Raw genomic sequence first — 11,874 nt, forward strand, 5'->3', positions numbered from 1 at the left:
AGATTGGTTATAAATTATGATGTAATTTTAATATTTATATCGTTTTTACTGTTTTATTGTTTTATCAACTACATGTTGTTAGCCGCCCTGAGCCTCCGGGGAGGGCGGGATATAAATGAAATAAATAAATAAATAAATAATACCTTAGTTAAACCAACCTTGGTATATAATTACTGGGCCATAATACCTATGATGATTAAACACACGTCATTTGCCATGTTGGCATAAACCATGCTCTCTTGTATCCTGTTCACAAGTTACACTTAAGGTATGCACAATCTGTATAAGTGTATGCTCGATGTTTCTTTATATATGTTATGTAAGTCTCACATTACAGTCTATTTATGTACCGCTGAAGGTGTGGTTGATACAATGTGTGTATCCAGGTACACATTTACTTACAGGATGTAACAGAAACAGGACTACCACCTCAGCCCCTAAGTCTAACATAGGCATTAATAATATATGCATTATACCTTTGATGTCCACCCTTATCTGTCTTTAACAGGGAAACTACCAATTTTTCCCCTCTCATGGCACAGGAAACATATGCAACACACCCCTCCCTCCAAAAAGACACCCACCCATCCAGAAGACCAGTGCTTAAAAGAGAATAAACATTTCTCCTTGCTTTTGACCAAAGTACAAAGAACTGCAGCCATGAAATGAAAAGATGCCTGCTCCTTGGGAGGAAAGTGCTGGCAAACCTAGACAGCGTAATAAAAAGTACCTGCCAACAAAAGTCTGTATGGTCGGTAGTCATGTATGGCTGCGAGAGCTGGACCATAAGGAAGGCCAAGCGCCGAAGAATAGATGCTTTCAAATTATGGTGCTGGAGAAGACTCTTGAGAGTCCCTTGGACTGCAAGAAGATCAAATCAGTCAATCCTAAAAGAAATCAACCCTGACTGTTCCCTGGAAGGCCAGATACTGAAGCTGAAGCTCAGATAATTTGGCCACCAAATGAGAAGGGAGCACTCCCTGGAGAAGACCCTGATGCTGGGAAAGACTGAAGGTCAAAGAAGACGGGATGGCAAAGGATGAGATGGTTAGACAGTGTCATAGATGCAACGAACATGAAATTGAGCAAACTTCAGAGGACGGCGGAAGACAGGAAGGCCTGGCATGATGTGGTCCATGGGTGATAAAGTTTTGGGACTCGACTGTGGGACTGAACAACAACAACAAAAACAATAGCTTTAGTTTAGTCCTTTTAGTTTCCAGGGAGAGTTCAGAATGAAGTGCAGGGTGGTGATGTTTGAGCATAGCTGTTAAGAGCATCAGACAAGTATCTGGGAGACCTCCGAATCCCGACTTGCACCAGGGAAGCTGGATGGGTCACTTTGGGCCAGCCATGTGCTCTCAACCGAACCTACCTCACAGGGCTGTTGTGAGGATAAAATGGAGAGGAGAAGAGTGGTGTAAGTCTTCCACTAGAGAGGAAGGCAGGGTATGAATTAAATAAATAAAACAAGCAGCATTGCGGGGGAGTGCGTGCCCCATATATCTTTCCTTCATCCAGTTGCTGATGACAACAAACGCTCTCCCCAAATGAAATCACGTTGCGACTGTCTCCTAAAACTGGGGTCGGGAGGTCCACCAAGTTCAACGGGACTGACTTCCGAGCAACAAGTCTGCGGCTTCGGGCTGAAGCACAACTACCGTCGGCTGTGTGGCTTCCTTCCAAGTACACATGCTGAAGGGCTGGGCGTTTCCCGCGGGGCCAAAGCCCTCTGGCCGAAACCCTGCGCACATTTACGTGGGAGTAAACCCCTACGAACTCAGTGGGCTTCGATCCCAAGTCAACAAGCCTAGGGCGGGTTTGTTAAGTCCATTATTTTTGGCGCGGAGGCCATTTCCAAATCTCTCCTTCCCTGCTTCTCTGCAACGGCGAAGGAAAGCCGCAGGCGTGCCCTGCGCCGCCCGCTCCAGATGCGGCCCTCCGGGCAGATGTGGCGCGGCTCCGCCCCGCCCGCTCTTCTCCCCCTGCTCTTGCTGGCGCTCCCTGCCACTCTCCAGGCGGCACCCCCAGCGGAGACCCTCGCCGCCGCGCCTCCTCCTCCTCCCACCGCCCAAGCCCAGCCCAGCCCGGCCGACCTTTCTGCTTGGCCAGGGAGGGGCCACCCCCGCAGCCGCGGCCTCCTCGCAGAGCAGCAGCAGGCAAAGCGCGCCGCCCCCATGGAGATCCCGCCGACCCATTATCCGGCCACCCGAGCCAGCGGCGTGGTGGGCAACTACATCAACTACCAGCACGGCGGGCCCCACACGATCTTCGAGGTGCGGCAAGTCAGCCAGGCCAGCCGAGAGGTGAGCCAGCACCTGCCCCCGGGGGTTCTCAATCCACTTCCAGGGCAGGGGTGTTACACGCTCCCGAAGGCCGCTTCGTCCTCGGGGGGGAGGGGGGGCGCGCTGGCGCTTCTACTAAAAAACCGAAACACTTCCTCCTCCCCTGGCTCTTCTCCCATTCACGATATGAAGCTGACTTTTCTAAGCAACCTTCCCCCACCACCATTTTTCATCACTGGGCGAAAGACAGAGCCATGCACGCCCCTCCATCAACCCCCCCCCCTGAGTTTGCTGAGCACCCCCAGCCTGATGGTTCCTGAACACACAGCCCTGACCAAAGGTAGCAGATAGTGCACTCCACTGGGCGCAGGCTGAAGTGACTCTTGAATGGGGGACTGCACGGCTTGTCCCTTGGGTCAACAGAGCATGGCACACCCTTTGCCATCCACCTGCAGGACGGTTCAGTCTTCCAGGGCTGGCCTCTCTCTTTCCCGCCCTCTCCCCCGATGAGCTGAAATAAGCCCAGTGGGCAATGCAGCGGCTCTAGGAGGATGTGATTGGCCCCGTTTACAAGGAAGGAGAAAAGAAAAACATATCAAATGGTGTAGCAGCGTCCCTTTTGCTCTCAGCGACTGCGGGAGGAGGCACAGAAGTCAGCTTTCCCCACCCCACTCCAACCAATACTGAAAATGCCCGGAATGTGTTTGGGGCAGAAGTGTAGAATTATTTGCGATAGAAATAAAGGCTCCCCACTGCCTCCTCAACAGGTTGTCTTTGATCCTGGGCCAGGTCCTCCCTAAAGCACAGGAAGAAGTGGCCAGAAGTGGTACAAAGTTACAGGGTACTGAAACACAACAGATCAGTGGTTACAAACACTGGGTACTGGCTGGCCAAAGCTAGCATTTAATATTCTGCTGACTTCACTGGGAGAGGAGAATGCCCGTGCCTCACTCAGCGAAGTGAAATGGGGCTTGACTGTTCTTAAATTTGGCTGAAGACACACACTCCGTTGTCTTCCTGTGTGCCTTCTGTGTGTTCCAGATTAACTGTTTTTCGAGACTAATCAGTAGCTCTGCGTTCAGCATTTGGAGTCCTCACAACGGAAGACACGTGACATACTCTTTTTCTCCCCCAGGACATTGCAGGCGTTGGGCATAAATACCGCCTTAAGTTTTCAATAGCAGAAGTCCTCCCCAAAGTAAGTGGCATTTCTTTGGTTTATGTTGATAGGGCTTCTTTAGGGTGAGCCATTTCCTATAGCAGGCGTGTTTAGGCATGAGGAAGCCATTCCTAAAATAAGCAAATGTCTGCACCAAGGAAGCGCAAAACATACAGTCTTGGCTTTGAATAAAAATATCTTTCTGGCACTCTGATCCTAAATGAATGTATACAACATGTATAGCCAGCTTTTTCTCATACAAGACCAGCAGTCATGTGATCCTACAGATTGCCAGCAGGAACTTCATTCTACCAGATAGGCCGCTTTCAAGGAAGGCAGAGTTAACCGGTCTTTTGGCCCTGAGGAAAGCAGTTAGTACACACGCTTACGCAAGGAGAGGCAGTCCTTCAGATATGAGGTGCGAGGCTAGGAAGGGCTTTAAAGGAGAAGACTAGCAACTCTGAATCCCATTAAACTGTTTTGAGAGCGGTGGAATATGATGGCAACGGCTCATATCCCTATTAATGACCAAGGGGTGGCATTTTGGACTAGTAGAAGTTTTCGTACTGTCTTTAAGGGCAGCCCCTCCAAGAGCGCATTACCACAACCCAGCCTAAAACGTACAGGAAGGCGGATCAGCATGGCAAGGTTAGCCCATCCCAAAAGCTTGGTGGCCTCCGCAACTAGTGTGGATGGCCCTGGTTGGGTCTGCCAAAAGCCCATGGCTTTTAACAGCCTACTAAGGATGATTTCACACTGGTAAGTAAAAGCAAACCATCCCCCTCAGCGGCATCAGACTTTCCCGCCAGCAGTTGTTGTGACCTAGAGGTGCCAGAATGCAAGTACGGTCTGAGCATTTCTTGATACAGTTAAAGGGATTGAGGCAGGCAGTCCACGCAGGGATATAACCCAGTGGAATATCAAGTTGTTACACGGAAGTTAAAGCTTTGTTGGATAACAGTGCTGATTTTGGTGTGAACCAGCTGACTGGGTATCACTGGTGATTTATCTCTGCAGAAGTCCTACAGATATCTGTCATATCCTCTCAACTCAAAGCCAATTATGCTGAATGGAGCCAGTTCATACTTACAGTCATTAAAGAAATCAAGCAGCACATTTCCTAGTAAATGCATTTAGGAGCTGTGTGGAAGTCCCTTATTTTTAAGAGCAGCATTCCTCATTGTCAATGATAGAATGTTTCAGACTTAATATACGTTAAGCCTATTTCTTTTAAACATAAAAAAATGTTTAAAAGAAATAGGCTTAACGTATATTAAGTCTGAAACATTCTATCATTGACAATGAGGAATGCTGCTCTTAAAAATAAGGGACTTCCACACAGCTCCTAAATGCATTTACCCGAAGACACCAATCAGAGGGCTAGAAGGGTCCTTATAAGCCATTTAGTCCAACTCCCTGTTCAGTGCAGGAAACCCAAACTAGAACATTCCTGACAGCTGGTCATCCAGCCCTTGCTTTGGAAAGCCTCCCAGCAAGAGAGGACCCTGACCCAAAATAACAGGGAACAAGTTCCATTACCATACTGTTCTTCGCATTAGGGAGTTTCTCCAAATGTTCACATGAAATCAACTTCTGCGATCCTTCAAGGCCATTAGATCTAGTCTTGCCCTCTGAAGCAGCAGAGATTTCATGCCTACTGCTTGAGGCAACGGTGGAATAAAGTGTTTATGTCTAAGTAAAGGTAAGGGTAGGAGCTGCGGTGGCTCAAGTGGTTAAGACGCTGAACTGCAGGCTGTGGAAGGTCAGTAGTTCAGCAGTTCGAGACCCGGGTGCCGCATGATGGAGTGAGCTCCCATCTCTAGTTCCAGCTCCTGCCAACCTAGCAGTTCGAAAGCAAGAAATTGCAAGTAGATAAATAGGTACCACTTCGGTGGGAAGGTAACAGCGTTCCGTGCGCCTTGTTGTTTAGTCATGCCGGCCACATGACCACGGAAATGTCTTCGGACAGCGCTGGCTCTTCGGCTTTGAAACGGAGATGAGCACCGCAACCCTAGAGTCGGACTCGACTGGCTTTCGAGCAAGGGAAACCTTTACCTTTAAAGGTAAGGGTGCGATTCACACAAACCCAGTTTTTGCTAAGGTATGGAAATGAAGGCTATGGTACTATGAAAATACCCCTGCTGTCTTTTAAGACTGGCACTTCTCTGGAAATAGAGCAGGGGTCATTAGGGAAGTGGGGGGGGAGTAGTTGTGAATTTCCTGCTTTGTGCAGGGGTTGGACTAGACAACCCTTGAGGTCCCTTCCAGTTCTGTGCTTCTATGTTTAAGGAGGAGGCTAGTCTGCCAGTCAGACCACCTATCACAGCACGATTCCACAACAACAGAAGAGTGCTGCCCTATCTGATCACATTCTATAATATCTGTTATCAGAACAATTGAATAGAATGGGAAGAGGAATGCTTGTCACATTCTCTTGGACCAGAGAGCAGTTACGATATATAGTGTTCAAAACAAGGACTTAGTCCTGTACAGTACAGGTTAGCTCATGTTGAAAAGAACCTCTCTTTAAAAAAGAAACAAACATGCTAGCATGTGGCTTCTACTGAAAACTTTAAACTCATGCACGTTTTTCTGCAGCAGGACAGCCCCGTGAACTGCACAGCTGAGATCCTTTATCATCACGGTGACCAGCATGTTGCTCCAGAAGTCCATTACACAGTGGAAGGAGAGTTCGGGAAGAATACAGAGCAAGTGGATAATGAATTCTACAACAGAATCAAAAATCTGTCAGAATTACTAGAGGCACAAAATATTCCAGGTTAAAAGAAAAGAAAAAAACTTCACTTTTTGAGTGGGCTTTTAAGTATTGAACTGAACCAAGTTGATGAAGTTTTGAAATTTACCACTGCCTTGTGAACATTAGTTGGCAGCTTTCCTTTAAACCAGAGTGAGGAAACCTATAGGTCCCCAAGCTCTGCCCCTCTGGCTGGATGGCTATCAGCTGATGCAGCAAGGTTGGCTCCCCCTGTCCAGTTCTACCTGGACCAATCAGCCCTCTGGGGAGGGGACAGACTGGTTACAAAGTCCTGGAGGGACAGGTGAGATCGGGATTGTTGGCAGTCTCCACTTCAACCCTATGGATCAATGTCTCCAAAACGTCCCATCGTTAACAGCTGTTCTCAGTTCTTGCAGACTGAGGGCCAGGGCTTTATTGACTGATGCGATCCAACTCATGTTGGGTCTCCCGCTTTTCTTCCTGCCTTCAGCTTTGTGATAGAGGTCTATAGTAGCATTATTGTCCATTTCAGGGAGGGGTGAGTACACCATGCAAATGTATGGATGGTGCCTAGGACTGATAGCCAATATCATAGAAGTTATCTACAATAAAAGGGAGGGCTGGGTTTATTTTTTTGAAGTTGATAAATAGATCAAGGCTTCCCTTCCAGTTCAAGACAGGCTGTTTTGTTTGTTTCTGTTGCTAGACAGTCATGGGAATATAACTGCTGAATTGGAGCCTGTGCGGAACCTAGCCCGAGTAGCCTGTGGATATGTAATATGGCAGAATTCGACTGAAGACACCTATTACAACATGGTACAAGTTGAAAGCGTCAAGCAAGTGGTGAGTTAACACAGCAAAGACTGAGGGGCTGACAATTCTAGGTTGTGACAAGGTTGTGAAATTCTAGCACGTTGGATATGTGTGTGTGTGTGTGGGGGGGATTGTTCACATTGAGAAGGAAAACCAAGTCAGGATTCCCCCCCCCCAAAAAAAGGTTGTTTTCTACTTCCATGGCAAAACTCCCAAAAAACTCAACCTGCGTGGTGCCATTCTGAGTCATATCTACAGTATGCTCTCCCACTATCCCTCTTACTAGCTACCACTGGTTGCCAAAAAAAAGAAAAAACGCATATTAGAAGGCAGTGAATACAAGGCCATTCCTTTCTGTGAGGCACCAAGTAGGACATTTACTTGCCTAAGAAGGCCTCCAACTGCCAGGAGTGGAGCAGACTAATCCAAACCCCTTTCCCGTGTTTTTTGTGTTTGCCTTCTTGAATTATGTTATTCCACTAGAACCTAAGAAGAGCCCTGCTGGATCACACCAGTGGTCCATCTATTCCAGCACCCTGGTGCACACAGTGCCCAGCCAGTTCCTCTGGAGGGCCAACAACAGGGCACAGAGGCGGAGGCCTTCCCTTGCTGTTGCCTCCTGGCTCTAGCATTCAGAGGCTTTGTGTCTCTGAATGTGGAAGGTTCTTTAGTCACCATGGCTAGTAGCCACTGATAGACCTATCCTTCATGAATCTGTCTATCTAGTCCCCTTTTAAAGCCATCGGTGCCTGTGGCCATCACTGAATCTTCTGGCCGTGAATTCCACATTTTAATCACTCATTGCATAAAATAGTATTTTCCTTTTGTCTGCCCATCAGCTTCGTTGGATGCCTTCAAGTTCTAGTATTTGGGGAGAAGGGGACAAAACTCTTTATACACTTTGTCCACCCCCTGCATAATTGTATAGACCTCTGTCACACACACACACCCCAATTGCTTTTCTTAACTGAAGAGTTTGGGACTCTGCACCAATCATATTGGTTGCCCTTTTCTGTGCTTTTTCTTTGACGTGGAAGGGCTCTCTTATGAGCTGTTCTTTTACACCAGCAAGACCTAAAATGGGTTTACTAAGATGCTTTATTCCACAAAGGAGTCTCAGTAACTCCCAGGTGCATTCTCCCTTCCCCATGAGAAGAAATTAGGAACTGAATGGAGCATTACTTTGTTTATGCAAAGGCTCCATGGTCACCTGATTACAACAAAGTCTTTTGTAGAACAGACTGGGTAGCTGAGGAGCTGCTGTGTAAACATCTCGGGTGGCTACAGAGATGCTGTGAAAACAAGCACACACAGTATAAAGCTTTACGTTTTCATCAAATGGAGTGTGTGTCTTTGTGTATATACAAATGCACACGTGAGCAAGAAAACTGGTGTATGGGCTGAGTGTCTCCAGATGGTAATATCCCATTGTTCCTTGAATTTCACATCACCAAATATTGCTAATGTCATCCTCCCCACCACTGTTTTTGTAGTGCAGGGTATTCCCTCAATTTATTTTTGAGTTTTATACACCTGGTCAAATCTGCTTGCTATTTAATATACTGGATTTTGCCATCAGATATTCTTACAGAGTTGCTGGACATCAGATGTGGGGCGGAAAATGTTTGGGTGCTTTCTTTTTCTGTGGAAGATTGTTTCACAAAATTGACAACAATTAATGGATGCCAGTGCCAATCCAGTTGCCAGGCAAGCTTGCCAGTTTCAAAATTGTAATTAATTTTTTTTTGGGGGGGGAGGGTAAAGGAGGAAGGATGTATAGGATAAGGATATAAAAGAGGAAGGATGCATATAGTAGTTCAATTTTTTTTAAAAAAATTCAACTGATTTGTTTTTATTTGACCTGCATAGCCAAACTAAAAAAAATTATTATGTCTCTTCTCACATGGTAAAAAGGACATTGTCTCACCAGTGATCTGGGACCAATCAGGAATGCAAAAAATAATAGTGGAGGCGCCCCAGTGACCACTGTGAAATGTGTTAGATTCCACTGAAGCAGACGAGCAGACAAACACAGCCATGGCATATAATGCATAGTTCTTGGGTGTGCTAAAAATTGAAAAAATAAGGGAAATACATGCCATGTTGCCTTTAAATTGTTACAAGTGTTATTCTAAGTGTTAATTTTTAAAATGTAACATTTAAACTACACCTGGTTAATTTTTCCCCCCATCAAGCATTTGTTGAACTATTTGTTGCTATGGGGACCTTTTAAAGTTGTTTACTAAAAATAGGTGAAAACAAACATGCTGAATCAGACGCTCTTTAAGGCACTGGGATTGGAAGGGGGGGATTTTTCCAAATCACATTTTTCTGGAAATCCACATCACTACCTGAAATATGTAACATCTATCTGTTCCATGTGGCCTGCTTTCTTTTATATTCCAATCACACCCACCCACCCAGAAAAGCACAGACTAAGGAAGGTGTGCCCATAGCAATTTAACATGACACAAGGCACAGTGACTCAAGTTATTAAACTGTTCATGGAAACAACAGTCTTTTCTCTTCAAAAAGTATGGGCACTTTTTTGTCAATTGAAAGTGGCCGTCTGAGCAACTGGAGAGTCTTTTGAACTCAGGGTTCTGCCTCTCGTATGTTATTCTGCAGCTAAAAATAAAAGACACTCCAGCAGGGGTGGGGGAGGTGGTCTCTTGTGTTCACCTAGCTCTTCAACATTTCATGCTGATATAAGACGCTTCACAGTAATTAGATACACCTGACTGACAACTGTATATAATGAACCTAGAGTGTAAATTTTCTCCTCTGCTGCTGGTTTCAGAAAAGGAACGACGATTACCTTGAATTTTCCTACGTGGCTTTAATCCATGACATTGTCTCCCAGGTAAGTACCATTATTGTAAAAGAAAAACGGGAAGAGTCCCGCTTGTGGAAAAAAAATCACTCTAGCATGGGCGAATCCCACAACAGGACTTGAGGCAGGAAGGAGCTGCCAGGGGTCCTGAGCTGAAGCCGCTTCCAGAGCCACACAGATGTCCTGAGAGCCTGGCGCTCAGTTTGCTGCTGCTGAACAGCAGAGGATGGGATCCAGCTGCCGGGATCCGGGGGGGGGGGCGGAGGGGGCGCAGAGTTCATAGTAAGGCATCAGCTCTGCATGCAGGGCATAGAATTCGGCTTCCCTAGAATCTATTTTCATGGTGGTTGGTGTTGTTTTTTTTAAATAGGCAAGTTTCTAGCCCTCGTGGAGGGCTCTGCACATGCTTTGAGAAACTCGGGGATGACTGCAGAAATCTCAAAAGCAAGAGGAGTGGGTTGACCATGGTTTCCAGTGGTTGGGGACAGGGCTTCAGCGCTATACATAGCTCTTTTACAATTTTCAAGCTCTTAGCCTTAAAAAAAAGAGGACCCAATTATGCAAAAGTTTTTAAAATGCAAAAATTATGCAAGCGCACAGTTTATGCAGAGTCACAGTGTCCAGCTGCTTTGGGGGACATTATTTATATGACATATATGACACTAGAGTCATTGTGGAGCCATTAGTGCAAGTTTTTTTGCACGAGGTACCACTTTGTTTCCAGGTTCAATTCAGTGTGTTGGTTCTTCCTGGCCGGGAATGCACATCCTGAAAGCCAGTGTGGTGTCGTGCTTAGAGTGTCAGAGTAGAATCTCAAGCACCTTGCTCAGTGACCTCAGGACACTCAAATGGTCTTACCCTCATCTACTTTTTGGGGTTGTTGCAAGGATAAAAAGGGAGAGAGAATAACTATATGAGCCATTGGGGGTGGGGGGGAGGCGGGTATCTCTCCCTTATTATAAAAGAGTTTTGGGTGCCAGAATTCTAAAATTGGCCCCTTTAGTGTTAGGCTGAAAAAACTTGGCTGGGTTCATTAGCTGCTTTGTGCAGTCCCGGCCAGTGTTCCAAGGTCATTTACATATGGAAGCTGATTGGACTACACTCCATTCCACACCTCAAACTCACCCGCCCCCAAGGCAGTTGGAATTTTCAGTTGGGAGAGGAGAATGATGTCAGCTGCTCCCTAGGCAGAGGCTGTGTGTGTGGGGTTTTTTTTTGTAAAGACAGAGAGGCAGATAAAGGTTGGCTGATGGTTGCCAACTCCAGGTTGGAAACTTCCAGGATATTTTAGGGATGAAGCCTGCTGAGGGTGGGATCTGAGGAGGAGGAGGAAGAGGGGGACCTCAGACAGATACAATGCCATACTGCCCACACTCCAGACAAGCTGTTGCCAGTCTCCAGGTGACAGCTGGAGAGATCTTAAAGCTTTGGTGCTACTTCAAAGTTCCCCAGGAGCCCAAAACAGAGTAGTGTTTTGGAAAATCTTGAGGAATTGTTTGGTGCATTTACGATGGGGCTCCTGGGAAACTATTGTTGCCAATCTTGGCCCAGCAGCCATCAAACCATTCTCTTCAACCCCCTGCTGTGCAGCTGACTTCCCCCTAGGGTTGCCAATCTCCAGGTGGGACCTGGAGATCTCCCACTGCTACAATTGATCTCCAGATGACAGAGATCAGTTCCCCTGGAGAAAATGGATGCTTTGGAGGGTAGACCCTATGACATTATACCTGCTGAGTCCTTCCGCCCCCCCCCGCCCAATGCTGCCCTCTACAGAATCCACCCCCCAAACCTCCAGGTATTTCCCTCCTTAGAGCTGGCAACCCTACATTCCCCTCAGTGCCTGTTGGGAGTGGGTGGTGGGGGAGGGGAAGGGAGTGGGCGACCGGAGGCTTCTGCCTCCGGTCTCCGGTCCTGGAGTGGGGGGGGTGGAAACGGACCCGGCAGCCGGAGGCTTGCACCTCCAGTCGCCGGCCCTGGAGTGAGTGGGGTTGGGTGGAGGGAAACGGACCCTGCGGCCGGATGTCGGCCCTGGAGTGGGTGGGGGTGG

At 47.2% G+C, this 11,874-nt stretch overlaps 2 protein-coding genes across 3 annotated transcripts in view; one reads left to right on the top strand and one right to left on the bottom strand.

The window, feature by feature from the left end:
* Positions 1–11,874, bottom strand: part of GFM1 (G elongation factor, mitochondrial 1) — a 62,691-nt gene that overhangs the window by 14,925 nt on the left and 35,892 nt on the right. The gene's annotated exons all lie outside the window — the stretch shown is intronic.
* Positions 1,821–11,874, top strand: part of LXN (latexin) — a 12,874-nt gene continuing 2,820 nt past the window's right edge. The window contains exons 1-5 of one of the 2 annotated variants that reach the window (XM_015419477.1): positions 1,821–2,306; positions 3,421–3,483; positions 6,043–6,223; positions 6,888–7,024; positions 9,795–9,857. In XM_015419477.1, coding sequence (XP_015274963.1) covers positions 1,932–2,306; positions 3,421–3,483; positions 6,043–6,223; positions 6,888–7,024; positions 9,795–9,857 — 819 coding nt within the window. In that variant the 5' untranslated portion in view covers positions 1,821–1,931. The remainder of the gene's footprint in view (positions 2,307–3,420; positions 3,484–6,042; positions 6,224–6,887; positions 7,025–9,794; positions 9,858–11,874) is intronic. The other variant, XM_015419478.1, reaches the window with a different exon arrangement.

The sequence above is a fragment of the Gekko japonicus genome, unplaced genomic scaffold, assembly GCF_001447785.1.
Source record: "Gekko japonicus isolate JY-2015 unplaced genomic scaffold, Gekko_japonicus_V1.1 scaffold636, whole genome shotgun sequence".
Taxonomy (NCBI): domain Eukaryota; kingdom Metazoa; phylum Chordata; class Lepidosauria; order Squamata; family Gekkonidae; genus Gekko; species Gekko japonicus.